The sequence below is a fragment of the Homarus americanus genome, unplaced genomic scaffold (assembly GCF_018991925.1).
Source record: "Homarus americanus isolate GMGI-L3 unplaced genomic scaffold, GMGI_Hamer_2.0 scaffold15794, whole genome shotgun sequence".
Classification (NCBI taxonomy): domain Eukaryota; kingdom Metazoa; phylum Arthropoda; class Malacostraca; order Decapoda; family Nephropidae; genus Homarus; species Homarus americanus.
In genome coordinates, this window is record NW_024748849.1 from 727,269 (window position 1) to 748,402 (window position 21,134).

General features: G+C 38.1%; 1 protein-coding gene across 3 annotated transcripts in view; it reads left to right on the forward strand.

The window, feature by feature from the left end:
• LOC121853088 (palmitoleoyl-protein carboxylesterase NOTUM-like) overlaps window positions 1-12,840 on the forward strand; it is a 40,849-nt gene extending 28,009 nt beyond the window's left edge. The window contains exons 6-11 of one of the 3 annotated variants that reach the window (XM_042347021.1): window positions 714-1,000; window positions 1,972-2,110; window positions 2,585-3,411; window positions 4,428-4,496; window positions 7,575-7,913; window positions 10,472-12,840. In XM_042347021.1, coding sequence (XP_042202955.1) covers window positions 714-1,000; window positions 1,972-2,110; window positions 2,585-3,411; window positions 4,428-4,496; window positions 7,575-7,913; window positions 10,472-10,608 — 1,798 coding nt within the window. In that variant the 3' untranslated portion in view covers window positions 10,609-12,840. The remainder of the gene's footprint in view (window positions 1-713; window positions 1,001-1,971; window positions 2,111-2,584; window positions 3,412-4,427; window positions 4,497-7,574; window positions 7,914-10,471) is intronic. The other 2 variants (XM_042347022.1, XM_042347023.1) reach the window with 2 other exon arrangements.
• The last annotated feature ends 8,294 nt before the right edge of the window (window positions 12,841-21,134 follow it).

Genomic DNA, 21,134 nt, shown 5'->3' on the forward strand with positions numbered 1-21,134 from the left:
TTAAATGTATACTGTACTAAGCTAAAGGACTACAATTTTATCTGTACTAAGCTAAAGGACTACAATTTTATCTGTACTCTACTTTAGTGTACTTAAATGTACTGTACTAAGCTATAGGACTAAAAAAATTAATCTGTACTCTACCTTAGTGCACTTAAATGTACCGTAATAAGATAAAGGACTAAAAATTTTAACTCTTGTACAAACTATGAGATGTTTATCCTCAAAGTAATCATGATCTTGCAAGGGTTCCAGCAATGTACTTTACATTCTGTTAAGTCAAGTTTGTGACATTTTATAAGAGAAAAACTAAGTTTAAACCAAATTCATCCTGTAAAATCCTGATCACCGCCATCTCACCTCCCCCGCTGACTGGGGGGAGCAGGAGGTGGGGTGTTTCACAGCCAGCGAGGAGAAATTAGTTGTCAGTGGAGGAGGGGGAGGTGCAGGTCAATGACTCAGGATTATACAAGACCAGGATATTTAAGTTTTCTCTTATAAAATGTCACTGACTTGAATTGGCAAAATATAACTTACGGTATATTGTTTCACAACCGTGTGGGTTCGTGCGGTTGTTTCGGTTGTGGTGGTTGTTATAATTTATACGTTTGCTCCACAGTTGCAAAGTTTCATGACATCACTACACTGTACACTATATACCTAAATGTTCAAAAGTGTAAATGTGCATTGGTACTAACAAGTGATGACAACAGTGCAGGTGGTGTAGGGGTGCTGGTGAACGTGGACCATGTAGCACGTCAGCTGGAGCACCTGGGCATACTGGCAGAGGTACGTGCTGTGTCAGACTCTGGCTGGTTCCTCGACAATGAACCATTCGCTCCTCTCAAGTGTGTAGATGCTCACAGCTGCCCACCGGTGGAGGCTATCAGGCGGGGGCAGGAACTGTGGCAGGGAAGGATACCCGACCACTGCAGGGACGAATACCCACGTCATCCATGGTATTGCTACTTCGGCTATCGGCTCTACCCAACTTTGAAGTGTAAGAATGACTTGTAATGACATGAACCTCCACAGCATATTAATATGCCCAGTTCTAAACTACATGAGGTAGAACACAATTATTTAGCCTAGTAAGTTATTTTAAACAGCAGTAATGCATATGATACAAAAACTGTCACTGAATAAATAAACAAAATTACTGTAAAGTATTATGAATCAACACAATTTTTTCAGTTGATTTTTTTTTTACATAAACAGTTGGAGCATTGTTATATTATATAGGTTCATGCAGACATCTCTAATCATCATAAGCAAATACAGTTTACCTGTGAGCTGTAAACAGGTGGGAGTTTATATTACTGGTACTGGCATTTTTTAATTTTTTTTTTCAGAATCAGAAACATAACCATAGGAGTTAACATATACTATACAATAATCTGACGATCTGTGGTGTAATGGTCAGCATGCTCGCCTCGCAATCGAGCGGATCCGGGTTCTATCCCCAGGCAGGGTGAAATTATGGGCAAGTTTGTTTACGCGATTTGCCTCTGTCTACCCAGCAGTAATTGGGGACCTGGGTGTTAATCAATTTGCAGATCGCATTCTGGGACATTGGTTAGCCAGTGAGTTGTCTGGTGTTCTCGAATTATTCTTTGACACTGGGTCATGCAATTCGCTAACTCAGGGTGTGGTTGTTGTGTTGGCGACATCTACACTTTAAACAAATTCACGCCGAGGTGGGAATTAGGCCGATCATCCTCATTACACGAGGGACAACCATTACTTTTACTGTATAATCAAAATTATTTATTTTTAAGTACCACATATTTATATTATGAAGATTAACCACCTTAAGGCTATCCTATCCTAACCCTCTTGGTAGCATTAGAGAGTTTAATCATCAGGTAAGATAAACTAATCAACTGGTGATATGTCACTTTCATTAGCTGTGTTTCTGTGCTTTACTGTAGTTGTAACTGGTACTAATGCCACTGTTACTGCACTCCCCAGCACCCCTATTCGTGTTCCAGTGGATGTTTGACGAGGCTCAGATGACAGCAGATAATGTGGGTAAACCCAACTCCAAGGAGCAATGGGATTATATTCATGGTATTGGAGAACGACTTAGGAAAACGTTTGAGAATGTCACGTAAGTCATTAATGTATTACACCAAATGTTAAGAATATTTTTACAATATATCTGTTCATATGTTATTTATTTATAATGTACAATATTTTATTTTATCATTCCCTTTTCCAGAATTAATAAGAAAGATTGCATATTACACCACCACTATAGCCATCAATTAATTTATTGTTTTAAAATCCTGTACTGTATATCACATTATTTGTGGTAAGATTTTAGAGCACTGAAGCAATTGTTTAAACCCATCTGGAATGTGTTCAGGTCTGAGTTTGCCCAGGAAAGGTCTGAATCTTATTTCAAACCATACTGTGTACCAGTTGAAGCAAAAATGAATTCCAGTAAATTTTTACAATGGATAACTTAACCATGCTTCATCAAAATACAAGTTTTATATCTATGCCCTGTCCACTGTATTACATATACAACTACAGTATATACAGTATATTTCAGTATAAACAACGATCTCTTCTATTCCAGGGCACTGTTTGCTCCTTCCTGCATATCCCACACAGTCCTCACCAAGAGAAATTGGGCAAGTGTTAAGATAGGGGAAGTGTCACTTCCTCAAGCCCTCTACTGCTGGGACATCACACCCTCTGATGTTCTCGCCGCCAAGACTTCAAGAGGCAGAGGGAATAACATACGTGGTGTTGATGGTGGCAGGAAAAAACAGACCACGGTTCAGCACCACCGCCAGCGACAACAGCGTACAAATAAAAAGCGAGACAGAGGGAATCAAAGAGAAGGAAATGGTGAACGACGGAGAACTAATAACCAGGGAGACAGTGAGAGAAGGAGACACGGCCGGCGAAGGGGTAAAAAAAGGAAGTCTCAGGCATCAAGTAGGGAACGTAGTGGTGACAGTGTACAGAGTAGTCCCTTGGTGCTTGAGAGTCCTCAGCACAGAGTGAACGGTAGTGGTAACAGTAGTTATGAAACTAGTGTTGACACAATTCAGTCTCAGGAAACAATCAGACAAAATATTCTCAGTGGAGAGATGCTCGCTGACTCACCAAAGAATAGTTTGCGAGTTTCCTCAAACCCAGGATCTCCTTATTTGGTTGAGTCAAATTCCATTGACACACCTCAGGAAAATGTTCAAATAATGCAAGCACAACAAAGAACACAAAGACCAAATAAAGGCAACAGTGAAACCTCCAGGAAAGGTAGGAGACAGAAAAGAAAGAGAAGAAGAAAGGACAGAGAAAGAAAAAAGAGAAAAAGAGAAAGGAGACGCAAGAGACGTGAAAGGCGAAGAAAACGTCTGGAGAGGAAGAAAAGAAGGGAGAGAGAGAGAGAGAAAGGTAATAATTTATCTTACATTAATTTTTGTTTGAGTAATTTGTTGATATTGTTACTGTCGATGATATTATTACAGAAACATAGTTGCTCACAGATTCACAAATCTATTTTTATTTTTTGTTTATGCAATTTGCCACAATATCAGTTCTGTTCACAGTAGGGTAGAACACAGTGGGCCAGAGTGCCAACCCAGGGGATGTTTCTCAGGGTTGTTTCAGTGTTTTGATTCTGTTCTCATTATATAAAGTAATCTTACATAGGAATTAGCTGGAAATACTGTAACATCAGGGTGATAAAATACGACTAAAATAGCTACAATTCCTGGAAATCATATACAGTGATATCCTCGCTAGCCGGAATAATTGATGCAGAGCACTTCCAGGAATGAGAGATTTCCGGTTAACGAGACGACTCTCTCAAAGCCGGAAAAAATCCCTCATCCCCGAAATTTTCCAGGTATCGCAAAAATTTTCTCGTAATTTTCCGGAAAATGTGATCCTCGGAAAATCGTTCCCAAAGCCGGAATTTTCCGGAAAATTCCGGCTTTGAGAACGATTTTCCGAGAAAATTTCAATTCCGGCTATTGGAGAGTTACGGGTTTGAGGGATTCCAGCTAACGGCGATATTACTACTGTATTATGTATGCAATGAGGGGATGAAGTTAATTTATGATATATCTGTTAAGGCAAAAATTTTTTGTCAAGAGAATATATAGGGTAGTTATTATTTATTAAAGCAATAACCATATACGTACAGTAACTTTAAGTCAGTTGGATCTGTGAATTTGTTCAGAAAAGCTTTAATGTGAAAATCATTGATTTACTCATTATTTATTGTTAACATGCTAGCAGTCGGCTTATTTAATGCAAGGGAATACCATTGAAGGTTAGGTTTAAACACATTACTGTTAGCTCCATATCTATCTTTTGGTGAGCACATTGTTATACATTTATCTGTACATCTTGTTAGAATTCCTAGTTAATAAATTATAGTAAAGTCGTGGGTATCCCAATGGTAGGACAGGGAAGAAGGGGGACATCTCAGAGACGGCAGCCCACAACACGAGAGGGTCTGGATGAGAGACAAGGTAAGATTCATTCTCTCTTTTGTACTTTAACTCCTCTTATGTGTCTGTGTCTATGATATTACTTTTTAATTTTATCCTCTTCAACACTGATCGCCTCTTGGGCTATCGGTCATGTCTTTGTTACACACTGTTGGCAAGTACTGTACAGTACTGGGCATGCACTGGCTCCTGAATGTATCTAATTCTGCTCCAGTGTTGGTCAAGTCTGGTCTTGAAACAACTCACACTCAGCGCCGTCACAACACTGGCAGGTTGTTCCAAGAATTCACAACTCTAACTCAGAAAAAGTTTGCCCTCACAGTTATATATACATATACATGGGTATATCTTTCTACTTTGTTTTGATGTTATTGTACCTGTTTTGTTTTACCGATGTCTATTTATCTGCTTATGTTAATGTTTGTTTCATTTGATTTTGTTGCAGATGCTTGTAGAATAAAGCCTAAGTTGAATTTTGTTTCTCTTATGGGCCTACTACAATAAACATTGCTTACTACAATTTCTTTGTGTACAAAACATGTAGAGACATCATCTTAGTGTGATATAATCAGTTTTTCACCATGTTTTACCCCGCAATTTCCCTTATCCTTCACTCCTTGTCGCCTCTTTTAAAATACAGTACTTATTATAATGATAAGAAAACCTTGGAAAAATTAAAGAACTTTAACAACTCCTTTTGGTGGTAATGGCATGGTCATAAATTACCATTAACCCCTGTACCCTTCATATACAATACTATACATATCTTATAGGTAAATAATAATGTCATCAGGAATGCATCTCCATATCTGCAACATTACCAAATACATTTCTTTACCACAATCAGAGCAGTTGTTGCGAATAAAAGTTTTTACACTGTTTTGTTAACAGCCTCGCACCTCAAAAATACCTTAGCTTTCATCTTGATTCAAGACGTCTTCAGGTCATGAGACCCAATAATCCCCCACAGCTCTGTGCCAGTGAAATATACAGCGAGTCCTCGTTTAACGTTGCCCCCGACAACATTGTTTCGTTATAACGTCGCTACTCTTTAGATACCCATGATTCGGACAATGTCCCGCCGATTCGGTATAACGTCATCACGGACTACTTTGTACGACGCATCACCTTCTATCACCCAGTCAGAGCGGGAGGAGGAGCCACCCTCCTCTCCCATCCTCCTCCTCTCCCACCCTCCTCCTCTCCACCACACACTCGCTCCACCTCCACCCATCAGTGAGTACAATACAAAATGATTTAGTTTATTTTATCTTTTTCGGTGTATAATACGTATACAGTATACTATTTTCAATAAAAATTCCATTGAATTTATGTAAATGTACAGTATTTTATGGGGCAAAGGGAGGCTGGGGAACGTAACTCCTGTATTTTATCCATTTCTTATAGGGAAAATTTATTCCTTTAACGTTGTTTCCATTAACGTCGCTGTTTTCAGGAATGGAACCACAACGTTCAGCGAGGACTTACTGTACCAGTCTTCGCTGGAACACAGCTTCGTTCATGACGCACCTCACATACCCGTACTGTATCATATAAAGTTTTAGGGTTGTTTTTGTGTATTTATTTAACCACTTTTATAGAAAAAATATTCAGGATTATTCTTGTAAAGAAATGGAGTTCCTAACTTAATTAGAACTGCTTTTACAGACTTCGGTAGTTTAGACTCTTGGAAATTTTTCCACAGCACCCAGAAACATTCTGAGGATGTGGGTTAGTGTCTGTTTGTGCAAGATGTGTAGTTTAGACTCTTGGAAACTGTTCTAAAACAATGGAAGAATTTCCGGGATAAGGAATATTTCCGGGCTTGAGAAAGTTGTTGCATACCCGGAAATCTCTCATCCCCAGAAGTGCCAAGCACCAATTGTTCTGGATAATAGGGATATTACTTACATTTAAATGCTGCTTTCAATATGTACCAGTAACTTACCATCAGAGTTTGTATTCATTGACTATTTCATATGAATATTTTATATCTACTGTATTAATTTATGGCTCTTTATTATTTGTTTAATATAGTTTTGTTAATTTTTATTAGTATTATTGATATTTTCATTTATTATAATTGTTTTTGTATTAATTATTATTTTTTATTATTTTATTATTATTAATTTTTATTATTTTATTATATTTTCACCCACCGGGCCTTGATGTGGGTCATTATAAAATGGCCTATGCCCGGTTGGGTTAATGCCCATAAAAAAAAAGTTGAGAATTTCAGATTTCCATCTTCATTTTCAGAATTGGAATAACTGAAATAATTTGAGTGTTTAAGTTTTTATTTTCCATTAACAGTAGTCCAATATCATCTTTATAGAACTGTACTTCATTCATTCTAAAGCCAGTACTTGCCAACAGTGTGTAACAAAGAAATGACTGACTGCCCAACCGGCCAGAGTGCAGACCAGTACTGAAGAAGCTAAAGTGTAGGAATAAAAAAGAATATTGTTACCTCTTATTGTTTTTAGTTATAAATCAAATACTGCTGCTATTTAGTGGTAAATTCAGAGTAATACTGGTGTTTAGTTATAGAATCATACCCAAAAGGGAATCTGAGTGATATATATCTTTCATTTTTAGTTGTTGGTTTAGACCAGGGTGGCCAGACTTCAGTGAGGTGCGAGCTACTTTTTCCAGTCACCCTAACGAGATCCATCCCAGCACCAGCCCCCCATAAGAATCTTGTCATTAATGTAAACTGCCATCCTTACCATACCGGTGTGATGCTATAACAAATGTAGGCGACACTTTAATGATATCTTACATAAAGATGATGTGATGGTAGCGGTAGGTGTCACGAACCTAACCTTTTAATTTGAGGGATAATCTCAGCGCCACACAGAACTGATGACGAGAGGCTATGTTCTGTGCTGCGATCTACTAGAAAATGGTGCACAATCGACCGGTAGATCGGGACCAACGTTTTGGCCACCCATGGTTTAGATTCTGGTGAATCATCTGATCAAAAGTGTGCACTTAAAACCAAATTTGTTGAAACACAGGCTGCAGTAATACAATACATTGTAACAACAACACACCCAGAAAATATGTCCTCCAGTGTAACACAACTTGCTTTTTCAGGCTTAGCTGATACTGGAGAGATTTTCGTAGATGGAATCAGAACAGCACGTTCACTCTTCCTTCTTCATTCCAAGGAGACGAGTCTTCATCACCTCCAACCTGTCACTACCACAGTTTCTTCTGTCCATCTCTCCTCCTCTTCTCAGTCTTCCTCTGTCTCCCCTAATTCATTCCCTGTCACTACAAAACCAGACAAGTGGACGAGTGATGCAGATCTGCTACTTCCAGAAGATGAGCGGTCAGAGGATATGTGTCCGACCCACACGCTGCACCTGACAGATCGCTGTGCCTGGCCACACTGTAACCACGCTTGTCCAAAGTTGCTGAATCCTTTTACAGGTAAGCAAGAGAAAGCTGCTACTTTGCTTGAGCACTGTATAACAATAATCCAGATTTTCATTATTTTTCAAAAGGGGCAATGTCATGATTCACAAACCTGCCATTACCATAGATTATTGTCCGGTAGATTCTTCTAAACCATAAAGCATCACACATTCAATAATCATTTCTGTATGTCATATGACAAACATTGTTGTTTATAAAGAAATAAAAACCATAATATGAAATATAGTCACAGGATTACATTAAGTTTGGCTCGCTCATCTGAAATAAGTACTGTATAAAATCAGTCTTGACGAGTAGAAACGAAAATTACTAGGCTGACCTGACAAGAAGAACTTTTAATGGGATATTGACCCAAAAAAATATTAAATATCAACATATACAGGGTATATTCAGACCATAAAAAATCACTCCCTGACTCCTCCTAGAGGGTTAACCAATGTCTCAGAGTGACTCCAACCTCCCTTGCAATTTCCGTGGCCAATAATTTCCCTGTGACCAATAATTTCCCAATGATTCGCCAATTGATGCTCTGTAGCATCCATCCTGGAGTGGGTGTGGAGCAGTGGGCAAACGCCAAAACGACTAACACCTCATCACCTCACATTGATTTTCGCAATTCTAATTACAGGGTGGTCAAGTCGCATTCTGTCCAACAATTCATTCTTATTTTTTTTATCACTTAATAGTTTTTTTGTTTTGTTTTTCCAAGAGCGGTAGTGGCGAGAGGTGAAAGTGTTTGATTGATTGTGGTAATAACATCCCTGGTGATACAACAGCTGAGGTCATATGTCGCCGAATTAAAATATACAGTAGGCTTAAAAAACTAAATTCAAATAATACTGTACAAGGTAAAAAACATGAATAATGAATAGCATAGAACTCATGTAAAAGCCATTTAAAAGTTATTAGATGAGACTCAAAGCTTGTGTGGAAGACCGGCTTCCTCCATGACGGAGAGGATGTCCCCTCTCACACTATCCACCCCACCCCACCGCACCAAAGAGAGACAGAGACCCCCCAACCCCCCGGCATTGGAAGAGGCGCTTACTACGAAGATCTCGGGACTGGGGCACTCCATCAGGAGGTATCAAACAGTCAATGGGACCAGGCAGTTACCACAGTGGGGAGGGGACACTCTCTCTCTCCATTAAAAAAAACCTTGAGTCAGCTGTGTGTGGCCAATGCGAAGGGGGGCTCAAGCAGTCTCCCGGAGGCACAACAGTCCCTGATATCCCCAGGCACCCAATGCAGGGTGGATATCGTGGAACTTGTTTGCTGAGTGGAAGTGATCAAGTAACAATTCATTCTTGTTTTTGTTTTTTTCAAGAACAGTAGTGGCAAGAGGTAACAACCTAGTTTAGTGTTACTGGTGGTGAGAAAACCATGCCCTTCCTCTCTTATGTTCTCATATCAAGGACTGTCCCTCACGGAAGCCAGACGTCTAATCAACCCTAATAACGCATTACCTGCCATAAGCTCACTCGCATTCCTCTTCAAAATCTCGAGTAAAGGCATAGATAACTGAGGGAAAGTTAAGTCCATATGACACCTCCCCAGACACCTGCTCTACTGGCTGGTTGGTTTTGGGGGCTTTAGGCACTATCAACTGCCAGGGTCAAGCTGCATCCACCAACCATAACACATTCTTCAGGTGTTAAGGATAATTCTAAGACCACATACACTCACTATGTACAAGTATGTGGCCCTTGACTTGTGTCCTACTACCCTACTCAGGATCACCTACCCCAGCTCTCCCTACATCAACACCTCCCCGACCCTCTTGTGACCTGATGTGTAGAACGGCCTTGAGGTCACGGGTATGGTAGTAGGAGGGGGTGGATAATTTCTTTTGACCGCGACTGTATATGGAGGGAGGCCCCCTGGGTAGACCTTAGCTACAGGTTGTCTGATATGCTTGGTTTAACTACAAGGTGTATTGTTGTAGGTTTATTGTAAAGTTAAAAGCACTGAGTATATTATCAATTAAAACATAGTTAACAAAACATTCAGAGATGATGAATTTATTTTCGTTGTCAGTACAGTATTTGTTTTATCATAAGCGGTTTAATTTCATGTCTAGTTTCATGGCTTTGTGAAGAGTTATTACACATCAGTACATAGAAGACTAAATTGATTGATAGATAACATTTCTATGTTAATGATAAAAGTAATTGAGGTGGTGATGTATTGTTGTACTAACCCTGTGAGTTACCCTTAAAACTTGAATTTAGACTTACTGTAATACTTTAAATTATTCCTCTGTACTGATGCTTTCTGTTTCTCACATTGCATTAACTAGATTAAATGTATTTTTACTTGAAAAATTTGTGATGATGAACACTGGGTTTAAGCTAATACAGTACTACTCTGTACTCTATACTGTATTTTGAATTTAACTGTCCGACTGTTTTAGTAAGCAAAGAAACATCTAATACTGTACTACAAGGTTTTGAACTTAATGTTTTTACTGTACGTATATCATGCTGTGTGCTATATTATCCCAAAATTACTTAATGCAGTATAATATAAAACCACACGATTCATATTTTCAGGTGAAGAAATGAACTTCACAGAACTGCTAAAGAGCTTTGGACTTGACATGGCAAGTGTAGCCAATGCACTTGGGATCGACATCCATACGCTTAACTCCATGGGAAACAACGAACTCCTCCTCATTCTTACACAGTAACCTCTGTACTGCATCCCAGTGTGAAATTTTGAACCTATTGAAGAACATCGTCCATGAAATGCTGTATTTATGTTTGGATGGTATGACTAAAAGCTCAGGCAGTATTATGTGTTTTGAAAGGTATGTGCTGTACAGACTGTATCTTGAAGAAGTTGTAGTAGATTATTGTATATGTTGAAGTACTGTATGCACATACTGTACAGTGTACAAGTCATGTCACCATAATAGTCTAGTGAAGACCTTGGTTTATCAGATAATGTTTTGGTATTTAGAGCTTCAGTTTTATAGTCCTGTGTTTTACAGTGCAGTAGAGAGCCAGTGACCACACCCATCACAGTACTGTACGTACTGGAAGTTTTGTCTGAAATACATGTAGTTTGTCTCTCTCTCTCCTACATCACCAGCTCTTCACTCAACACAAAGTCTGTCATCACACTTTCTTCTGAATGCTGTACTGCATATTGTTCCTGCATAAACATTCGTTTGATAAATAATCATCCACACTAAGAGTCTGACTAACAACTCAACAACTCGTCATAACTGAACAGGGAAGGTCATCACTGCTGGTCATATACATGTAACCCCCTTGTGTACAAGAGTCTCTCTCTGCTGAATAAAATCATCTGGCATTAGCAAAACAATACTGTATATTAAAAGTGGTCTCCCTAAAGTGAAGGGGATAATTTGCTTTGTCACTTAATCACATGTTTACAACAGCTCAGGCTTAAAGTGTTCTCCATTTGTTGTTACGCTGGATTGAAGTTCCTCCCAATTGTACAGTTGTGTTTATTCTCATCTCTAGTTTTGATGTTTTACAAGTTCAAATATTAAGGAGCTCTGGTATAAATGCTCATCAGGCAGGTGTGTCATCTAATGGTTTCTTTGTTTAAAGATAGAATTTATACATACATTTGAGTAATGACAATAGGAATGAATTCACACGTCGTTCACACATATAGCTTGGTATGAGGCAGTTTAATTTACACTCAGAAAATAGAGGAATTTTAATTATAAATTATTATACTTTTTTTCCTATCCACAAAAATGATAAGATAGTATAAGAAATACCCATACTTCTTGAGGTCCTGCAGTGTATCTGTATACTGTACAGGGTATGTGATATTGTTTAACCCCAGGGCTCTTATGTTGATGCAGTCCTCTCGATTAGTTACCTCAGATATACTATGCAGTAATTTTGTATGAGTTAGTAGAAGGCAGTCCGTGAACTATAAAGCATCAGCTTATGAAAATTCGAAGTTACAAAATAGAAAAATGTCCCATGCTTTAATTTATGAATGAAAACCCCTAAGTTACAAAAAAAATTTTTATTTTTTTTTGCTATTTTCGTAATATTTTTTAAGTAATAATGAAAATACTGTATACTAAAATAATATATATATATTTTTTACAACCATCATGCTTTCTTATTTCACTAACATTTTTCATTATTCTCAGACACTCGTAATGTTATTAGTTTATAAATAAGCGTTTAGTGTCATAAATCTCCTACAGTATCCTTTTATCTTCCTCCTCAAACTCATTCAAGACAAGAACTGTAGCCTCCATCCCCACCACCACACAGTCACTCAAGACAAGAACTGTAGCCTCCATCTCCACCACCACACAGTCACTCAAGACAAGACCTGTAGCCTCCATCTCCACCACACACAGTCACTCAAGACAAGACCTGTGGCTTCCTATCTCCACTACCACACAGTCACTCAAGACAAGACCTGTGGCTTCTTATCTCCACTACCACACAGTCACTCAAGACAAGACCTGTGGCTTCTTATCTCCACCACCACACAGTCACTCAAGACAAGACCTGTGGCTTCCTATCTCCACCATTTACACACAGTCACTTGGCCTGTTGCCTGATGGTCCAATTTCTCTTCATTTTCTCTCATATAATACTTGGGAAATTTAATAAAATGAAAATAATTAGCTATGTACTCTTAAATTTCATGTGCTAATTATGTACAATGAATGTGTAGAGTTGTAAGCAAAAGTGTGGAATTTCGAAGTGAAAATTTTTTTGGAGGTGTGGATATTGCTGGCATGAGAAAGTGACTGTAGCTGAGACAAGGCAGATGCCTGGTGACTGGTTGACAATCATTGTGGTGGTCTGTGTGCTGATTGTTCCAAGAGTTCACAACTCTCACTCCAAAAAAGTTCGTCCTCACGGTTTTCTTGACTTGCAGCTTCTTCAACCTTGAGCTGTGACCCCTTGTGGGGCGGGCATCTGCCGGCTCCAAGTAAGGACACTCAACCGAGTAGTGGCCTTTGAGATGTTTATATACCTCAATAAGGTCTCCCCTTGCCCGTCTGTAGTATAAGCTACACAGTTGCAGGCGCTCTAATCTCTCTGGATATCTGAGGTGCAGACACCAGTTTGGTGGTCCTTCTTTGAACATTTTCAATCAACTGAGTCCCTAGCATATCTCGGGGACCAGAAGGGGTGACGGTATTCCAGGCGGGGAAGCACCTTACTTTTGAAGATCATTACGAGGGACGAACCGTCTAGATACAGATGTATCTAAACAACCTTCTTATAAGACCTAAAAGTTTAGTTGCTTGATTCACCTTCTCACAATGGCCTGACAACTTCAGTCAACATACACACCCAGGTCCTTTTCACGTTTGGTCTCCATTAATGCAGTCTCTTCGTCCTGTTGGGACATATGATATGCCTCCTTATTATTGGTGTGACCGAAGTGCTTCCTTTTGCACTTCGTGACATTGAATTTTAGCAGCCATTTCTTCAACCATTCTTGAAGCTCACAGAGATCTTTCTGCAGCTCTTCACAGTCTGTTTGGTTCTTTATTTCCCTAAATAACTTGGCATTGTCCACAAACATTTGTATGGAGGAGTGTATAACTTCTGGCATGTCATTAATGAAACAAACAATCAACAACGGGCCCAGTACACTGCCCTGTGGTACCCTGGTAGTTACAGGTACACATGACGATTTTGTACCATGCTAGGACACTCCCCCGAATCCCATAACCTTCCAGTTTAATTCACAGCCTTTCGTGGGGTACACTGTCAAAAGCCTTGGCAAAATCTAGGTACAGTATACAGTATATTGTCGATATTTCTGCCTTGTTCTAGAATTTGAGTCCAAACATCTAGTACCTTGAGTAATTGTGTTAAGCAGGATCGTCCAGTCATAAAACCATGTGGGCCTTCTGAGTGGATACTGGTGATAGTTAATGGAGAGCCGGTGACTGTATAGCAGGTGGAGCTGGTGTTGGTCAGTGCCACGTAGGCCGTGGCTTGTAACCCAAGCAGATTAAGGACGGTAACGGGACTGCTTGCCCCGTCCTGCCCAGCCCAGCCTCACCCCACCCAGCCCTGCCTCGCCCTGTCGGCCAATACTGTAGTACATGTATACATCACACAAGTCCATAATATTAACAGTAGTGGGGGGAGCTTATAAATAAACAATGAGCGTTGCAAACATACGGTATATGAACAATGTGCAGTACTCGGGGTGCATATGGTAGTTGAAGTTTGCAGACTGGGAGGACACCAGTGAGGGTGGGAGGCTGGCAGAGAGCAATTAATTAAAAAATGTATTCGCGAGAGGAAATGTTCCAAAGACAAACATTTATCAGGAAGTCAGTTAGGGGAGACAGGTATAGGGCTTTCTTAGACAGCCAATAATCGAGAGCATTTTGATAATTTTAATTTCCAGTCCATTTCAGAAGCCTATAAGCTAAGTAGTGCAGGATGAACCATCAGTTAGAATAAAAATGTTCCATATACAGTACATGAAAGTTATAAATTATAGTTAGACTTCAGTAATCATTTAACATTATCAGAAAAATAAAAACACCAACAATTTGTAACAAACTGTTAATACACAGTAGTTTCACAGCTCAAATTTATATACAGTACAATTAATTTTGTATCAAAAATAAAATCGCCAAAGTTTTCTTGCAAGGTATTATAATGCGAGTGGCTTTCCCTACAGGTGTTTTCAAAGGTTTATTAGCCCTTTGTGTATGGGGCTGAATAAATTCATCTTACATTAGCCAAATGAAATAGTAAAAGTGGCATCCTTATAGTGAAGCAGTTAACAGGCAAATATTAGTGATAATAACTAAGGTGTTAGATCAGAATATTCTTTTATGTGTAGATAATAGTAAATATTGTATATTTCTTTCAAATGCTTAATTGAATATTCAGAAGAGTTCCTATAAGGAAACAATTTATATACTGTAAATAGACTAGATTTTAATGCATTAGTTATGTTAATATTTAAAAAATTATTTTTGTATATATACAGTACTGTACAGTACCTCAAATTTTGATGAGTATCCTAACCTTAAAATAAATTATAGAAATATGACTAGACAATGTTGTGTTGCTAAATTATCAAAGGCTATCATTCCCTAGCATCTGATAGCAAGATTTCTTCATCATAATGTACTTCATAGTATAGAAAACTCAGGTAGTAATAAAATATTAACATATTTCTTAACTCTTCTCTACTTTATTCTGTTGGTTTAAAGAAAAAAAAAGACCTTGAAATGAAGAAGATAGACTTACCCTGATGTTCAAAGTACAGTAACATGGTTTAATACTATCAAAACTTCTCCATAATTTTATCTCTGTTCCCACTTTTATATACGTGGAGAATCAAGAGAATCAAATGTAAAGACAGGGTGTGGGACAGTACATAGTGCAAGACAGTACAGTATGGTGTGGGATAAGGTGCATGGTGTGGGGCAGTACAGTACATGGTGGGGGAACAGTACAGTACATGATGTAGGGCAGTACAGTTCATGGTGTGGGGCAGTAAAGTACATGGTGTGGGGCAGTAAAGTACATAGTGGGGAACAGTACAGTACATGACGTGGGGCAGTACAGTTCATGGTGTGGGGCAGTACAAGACATGATGTGGGACAGTACAGTACATGGTGTGGGGCAGTACAGTACATGGTGTGGAACAGTAAGCTGAAGACCTGAATACAGTTTAATGGTATGAAGCTTTGGTGCTAGAGATGACTCAAAGAGGAATTTTTTTTTATATTGATAAGTTATCTCAAACTGCCGAGTAATATTTACATAGGGTTTGTGTAGGGGAACCTTACATGGCAGAATATTGTTTAGTAAGTTATTTCTCCAAGGTTGGCAAGATCTTTTGACTCGAGTTATTTTGCCCTCAATTAGAGTATGAAGTGCTTTACCAAGTTATCAGAGCACATATTCGTATGTTTTCAATCCGTTTCGATTCACTGGCCATCCTAGTTGTTATGTTACACTTTATACCTCATTTGAAGCTCGTTTTACATTTTATTGTCTTGATACTTACCATGGCCCTTTTCACAAAGTGCATGCAAATTTACCATTCTCTTATCACCAAGTTACAGTACTACAACAACAGCACTTGTACAGCTTATAAAAGAAACATCCTCTTTCAGTAGATTCAGGGGTCCTTAAAAACTCTTGGGGTTTTCATACACAAAATTATGTATGATCTTGCAGCTTGTGCTGATTTCTCATGCATCACAGTGATTTCATTTATTCATAAAGAGTGTTGTGAGAGTATTGAACCATGACTTGTGTTGCTGGCGAGGGTGGAGGGAAGAAAAATGCAAAAAGTGCAAGGAGATTACACCTTGTGGTGATAGTGTGGTGCCTCCTGATGCCTCTCCCAGTGTCCCTGCTTCATCTAGTTTGTTTGGCTCTTCAACAAGCAGTCCCAGTGCTATGACTCAATATACACAGTACAATTATCTTTTGGGCTCGGAGGGAAAAAATGAATACAGTACTCTGTACCTGGCCTGGGTGCACTCACCAGAATAAAATTTACACCACTATTATCTAGTGAAATATTAATTTTTTTACAACTTTTGTTCTATAACTATTTTTCCAAAATTGTACTGTATGCTTTATAACAGAATAAGGTTCATATTGCAATCACATGAAATAACGAAGGTATGAAGTGATGTAGTTTAAACATTTTCATTAAGCGTAAACAAAAATTTGTGTTCTCCTTGCGCTTGTGTACAAAAATAATTCTTTTATTGTTATTACTTATATAAAGCTGTAGATAATTTATATACACTGCTAATGAAACAAATCCCACTTTTTATCTCAAATAGCAAACTCACTGCAACTCATTACATACGTACAATTATCTCTCGTGTGGTGCAGTGAGGTGAGTAATAGGCCAGACATCGAGCGTCTCGCGGGAGAGCACCTACCCAAACCCAAGAGTGTCAAGTAAGCTGCCACATCTTCAGTATCTCATAATAGTACAGTACAACACCTTCTACAGGTACAATATGTAGTACTAAATTATAACCTAATAACAAAATCAAGTAAAGTAGAGGTATTCTGGTAGGTAGGATTTAGCTCCAAGAATTTATTCAAGAAGTTGTACAGTTATTGTCCTGGACAGTGTAAGAATGGCTTCATTAAGTGGTGGTGTTTCAGTAATGTTTATGGTTTAATTAGTGTTTGGTTCTACATTTGGAGTTTTATTTTATAATGATTCTCATGGATAATTGTTTTTTTTTAAATCTTGAATTAATTATTTTAATATTGTCTCTGTTAACAAGATGATGTTTCTGATATACTGCAATAAGGGAATGTTGCTTAGTTGGGGGACGACTTCACTAATTCTTTCTATCCTTTTATTTTGACTCGTACGTACTTTCATAAAATAAGTTTGTAGAATTCCACTGCAGTTGTTCCTTGCAGTTATCAACAGCTGTGTTCCTGAAAAATCACTGCATTTGTGAACTTTTATTTCAATGGAAAATAAGGGATGTATTCCAACCCCCTCCACTGGATTCCCATGTTGACCACACAGGTACTGTCCTGTACTGTACTGTACTGTACTGTCCAAGAAAAAAATTGCATTACACTTACTGTGCCTTATGTTCTGAAACCCAAGAAAAAGAATTTTGTTAAAGATCCCCATTCAGAGTCGAACCTCAAAGCTTTGGTGTCACTTTACCAAAATTTTTCGTCATGGCAAAAGGCATACGCTTAATATTAATTTTTTTCTTAGACTGTACCCGCAGAAAGAAAAAAATATTGCACACTGGACCTATTTATGTAAAGAGCATTGCGTAATGAATTAAATGCCATAATTTACACTACTATAACTTATGATCATCTCCAAAACCCATTTCATGAATGTAATTCCACTACAATTTTCTGCCCCAGACTGATGGTGAGCCACAAGTACATGCCAGATATTGCTAAGTGTCAAGGAAATTTTGGCTAGAAATGATTGGACAGGATGTTTACAAAATCTTGATATTTGTGTTTACAGCCCCATGAGGAAAATTACACATCCAAAACACTAGTACTCTATGTACAGTACAGTATTTCACCCTTTTCTGGTTATTAACTAACTTATTCACTTTGTCCACTGTAACTTCTTATACAGAACACATCATGCTGGTGTTTTATACACATTGTAAAGAATACAGTTATGTGCAGAAAACAATTTAGAACATACCATTGTTTTGGACGTGCAACTTCTGCAATGGATTCTATAAAGATACGCATCAAGGGACTTTGTAAACACCCTGTACTGTCTAGGTCGGTGATTCTCAAAGTGGGGTCCGTGAAAAGTTTTTGAGAAATAGTGCGATTCCAATTCGCAGGATATTTTGGATTTGGGTTGAAATGAACAAATGCTTTGGACTATGATTTATTCTTTGATTATTGACAATATTTGTATGCGTCATGGTATATAAGGGGTCCTTGGTTGAAAAAAGTTTGAGAACCCCTGGTCTAGGTAACTCGGTATTTCTCATATTTTCTTGGTGTAGTACTATTACTGTACAGTTATTGACTATGAGACAAGGGAAATCTAATCATGTTTGTGTATTAGTCAGTCACATTCTCCATCTGGAGCAGTTGTATTTTCAGTCATAAAGTTAACTTAATTTAGTATATTATATTATAAAGCCAAGCCCTGTCACCTATACTGTAGTCTAATATTTACTGTAGAACAAATAGCAGATAATTTATGTTTTTAAGGTGTAAATTAGATTAGTTTTGTAAACTGTGAAGTGTGAAATTACATCAGTTAGTTATTTACTCCTCATACAATACATGCATTATTTAATAAAGTATGTACATACAGGTAAATGGCATTTCCTGTGTATCTCACCGGGAAGCTTTCATTTCTATCGCACATTCCAGTTATATTCATTTTGCATGTGTCTGCCTACTCTGCACAATAATCTAGTACATAATTGACTGTTTAAGGTTGATATCAGTACAGTACTTCTCTTCACCTATTGTATGCGGGGTCCCCTCTGTGCTGAATATAGTTGTCTGATACAGTATTAGACAAATAAAGTATTAAAAGTGGCATCCCTGTTATGAAGAGGTTAAGGAGTTTGAAATACAGTTGTAAAGTACTTTAGTTTATCCCAATATGTATAGTGTTTTTAATGTTCTCTGTATGGTATGTAGAAGCTGGTTAATGTATGCAGGTCATGGGTATTAAACTCCTATTAGTGTATGGTTCCCCAAAAGGTGTCATTACTTTTTCCTTCATTACAATTTGAAATGCTTTGATATATTCTCCAGTGCATCATCATTTGTTGGTACACCCAGGGGCAGATCAATGGGGGGGGGTCTGGACCCCCTCCTTTTCATCAGAAAACTCAAATACTTTTTCTTTAATGCATTATTGTACTCAGGCATTTTTGTATAGTAAAAAGCAATTATTATTGACCTCAGAATATCAAGTGCATACGGCCACAAAATGCCCCCACCCCCAAAAACTCTCCAGTTGAGTGGGCTCACTGCTCTTGCCATGTAACACCCCCAAACCCACAACTTCTTGGTCCCAAGTTTTGATATTCCTGGATCTGCTCCTGATGCCTACTCCCCATAATTAAATATACACAGTTTAGTTATTTATAAAGTACCAACAGGAATAAAACTTATATCACTGGTAATTCTGAAATTCTGGCAGTTCTTTGCATGAAAGTGTTATCATATAATTTGGTGTGTGCCAATACTGTGGTCAACTGTACAAACTGTTCCTAAACTAGTGAATTAACACTGCTCACAAAACCACGAACCATATTGACCCCATCGGTAATGATGCTTTTTTGGGGACTGTACCTGTATTGTCTTACTAGTTGATGCAGAGCTTTGAAATTGAGGATTATTGATAACTCAAAGTATAGCAATGTATATTAGATATATGAATGTTGTTTGGTTTTTCTGTGTTTCAAAATTTAAGGTGTTTAAGCACAGCCACAAATCTGGCAATAAAAAAAAAGAACTTTGATCTGCCTGGTTCTAAGGATCAGTATTTTATACACTGGAGTATCATTTAGATAAGGAAAGGAAGAAATGTCAAAGGTTGTCATAGGTAGCTACAGTATTTAGTTGATACCAGAGAAATTCATTTGTGTTACTCAGTGCATTGGGGAGAAAGAGCAAACCACTTTGAATGTTAGTCATATTCTCACATCTTACACACAACAGACCACAGGAGTGATGATAATACCTGAAACTTTAACAATCATGAATCTGTGTTATCATCACTGATAAATCAAAGTATTGCATATAACATAATATATAGTTAATATTATAAATTACTATAGTACAGTACAACCAACATAACTTCCTCTTTTAGGCATAAAGTTACTATACTCAATACTAAGCCAGTGATAAAATCCTACTCCACCGTCTGATCATGATTATAAACACAACTGCCACCTGATAAGATTCAATCACCACAATATAGTTAATTGTTGCTTTTAAACATTCTCCAATGCTCACTACTCTATGGTGATGTAAGCTTGAAAGCTGTCTCTCCCCTCTTAGAAAAGCCTAGATCCTTGCTGTATGTTGTGGTAATGTTGGTTAAAAAACTTGCATTTTTTTTTAACTTATCAATAAGGCTACCTACTCACAGGTTACAAGTACAGTGTCAGGGAATATGCCATTTGTCATGTGAATCAGGGTAGTATTTGTACAATATATTCAGTCTTAAAACATCCAAAGGTCTCTTCATGTGTTGTATATATAGAGTTATACGTACTGTAGTGTAGTTTGTAAACCTACTGTTCTGTCTAAGTTATACATGTGACACCAAATCTACCTCAGTGTTTTGTGAATATATGTAACATTTAATAGATATGGCATGAATAAAAAGGTCACTTCTCTTGTGCATTTTCTAACCTTTGTGTCTGGTCCTTAGTGTTGACCAAGCCTATGGGTGAGGGACTTGTGGTGGAAAGTGGAAAATGACCATGTGTTGTCTGCAAGAAAGGTATTGGCAGAAACTCAATTATGTGTAATGAGTGTGTAAGGTGGGTACACAAAAGAAGAGCAGTGGGGTAGATGGCAGACTGCAGGATGATGCTGAAGTTTAACTGTTCTGTATGTGCAGGTAACCATGTGCCCACATTAATGCTGGAGAAACTCAAAATTAGGGATATGACCCTGGATTGTATAGATGAGTTGTGTTACCTGGGTGACATGATCAGTGCCAGTGGGGGTGCTGAAACCTGCTCAGTTGCAAGAA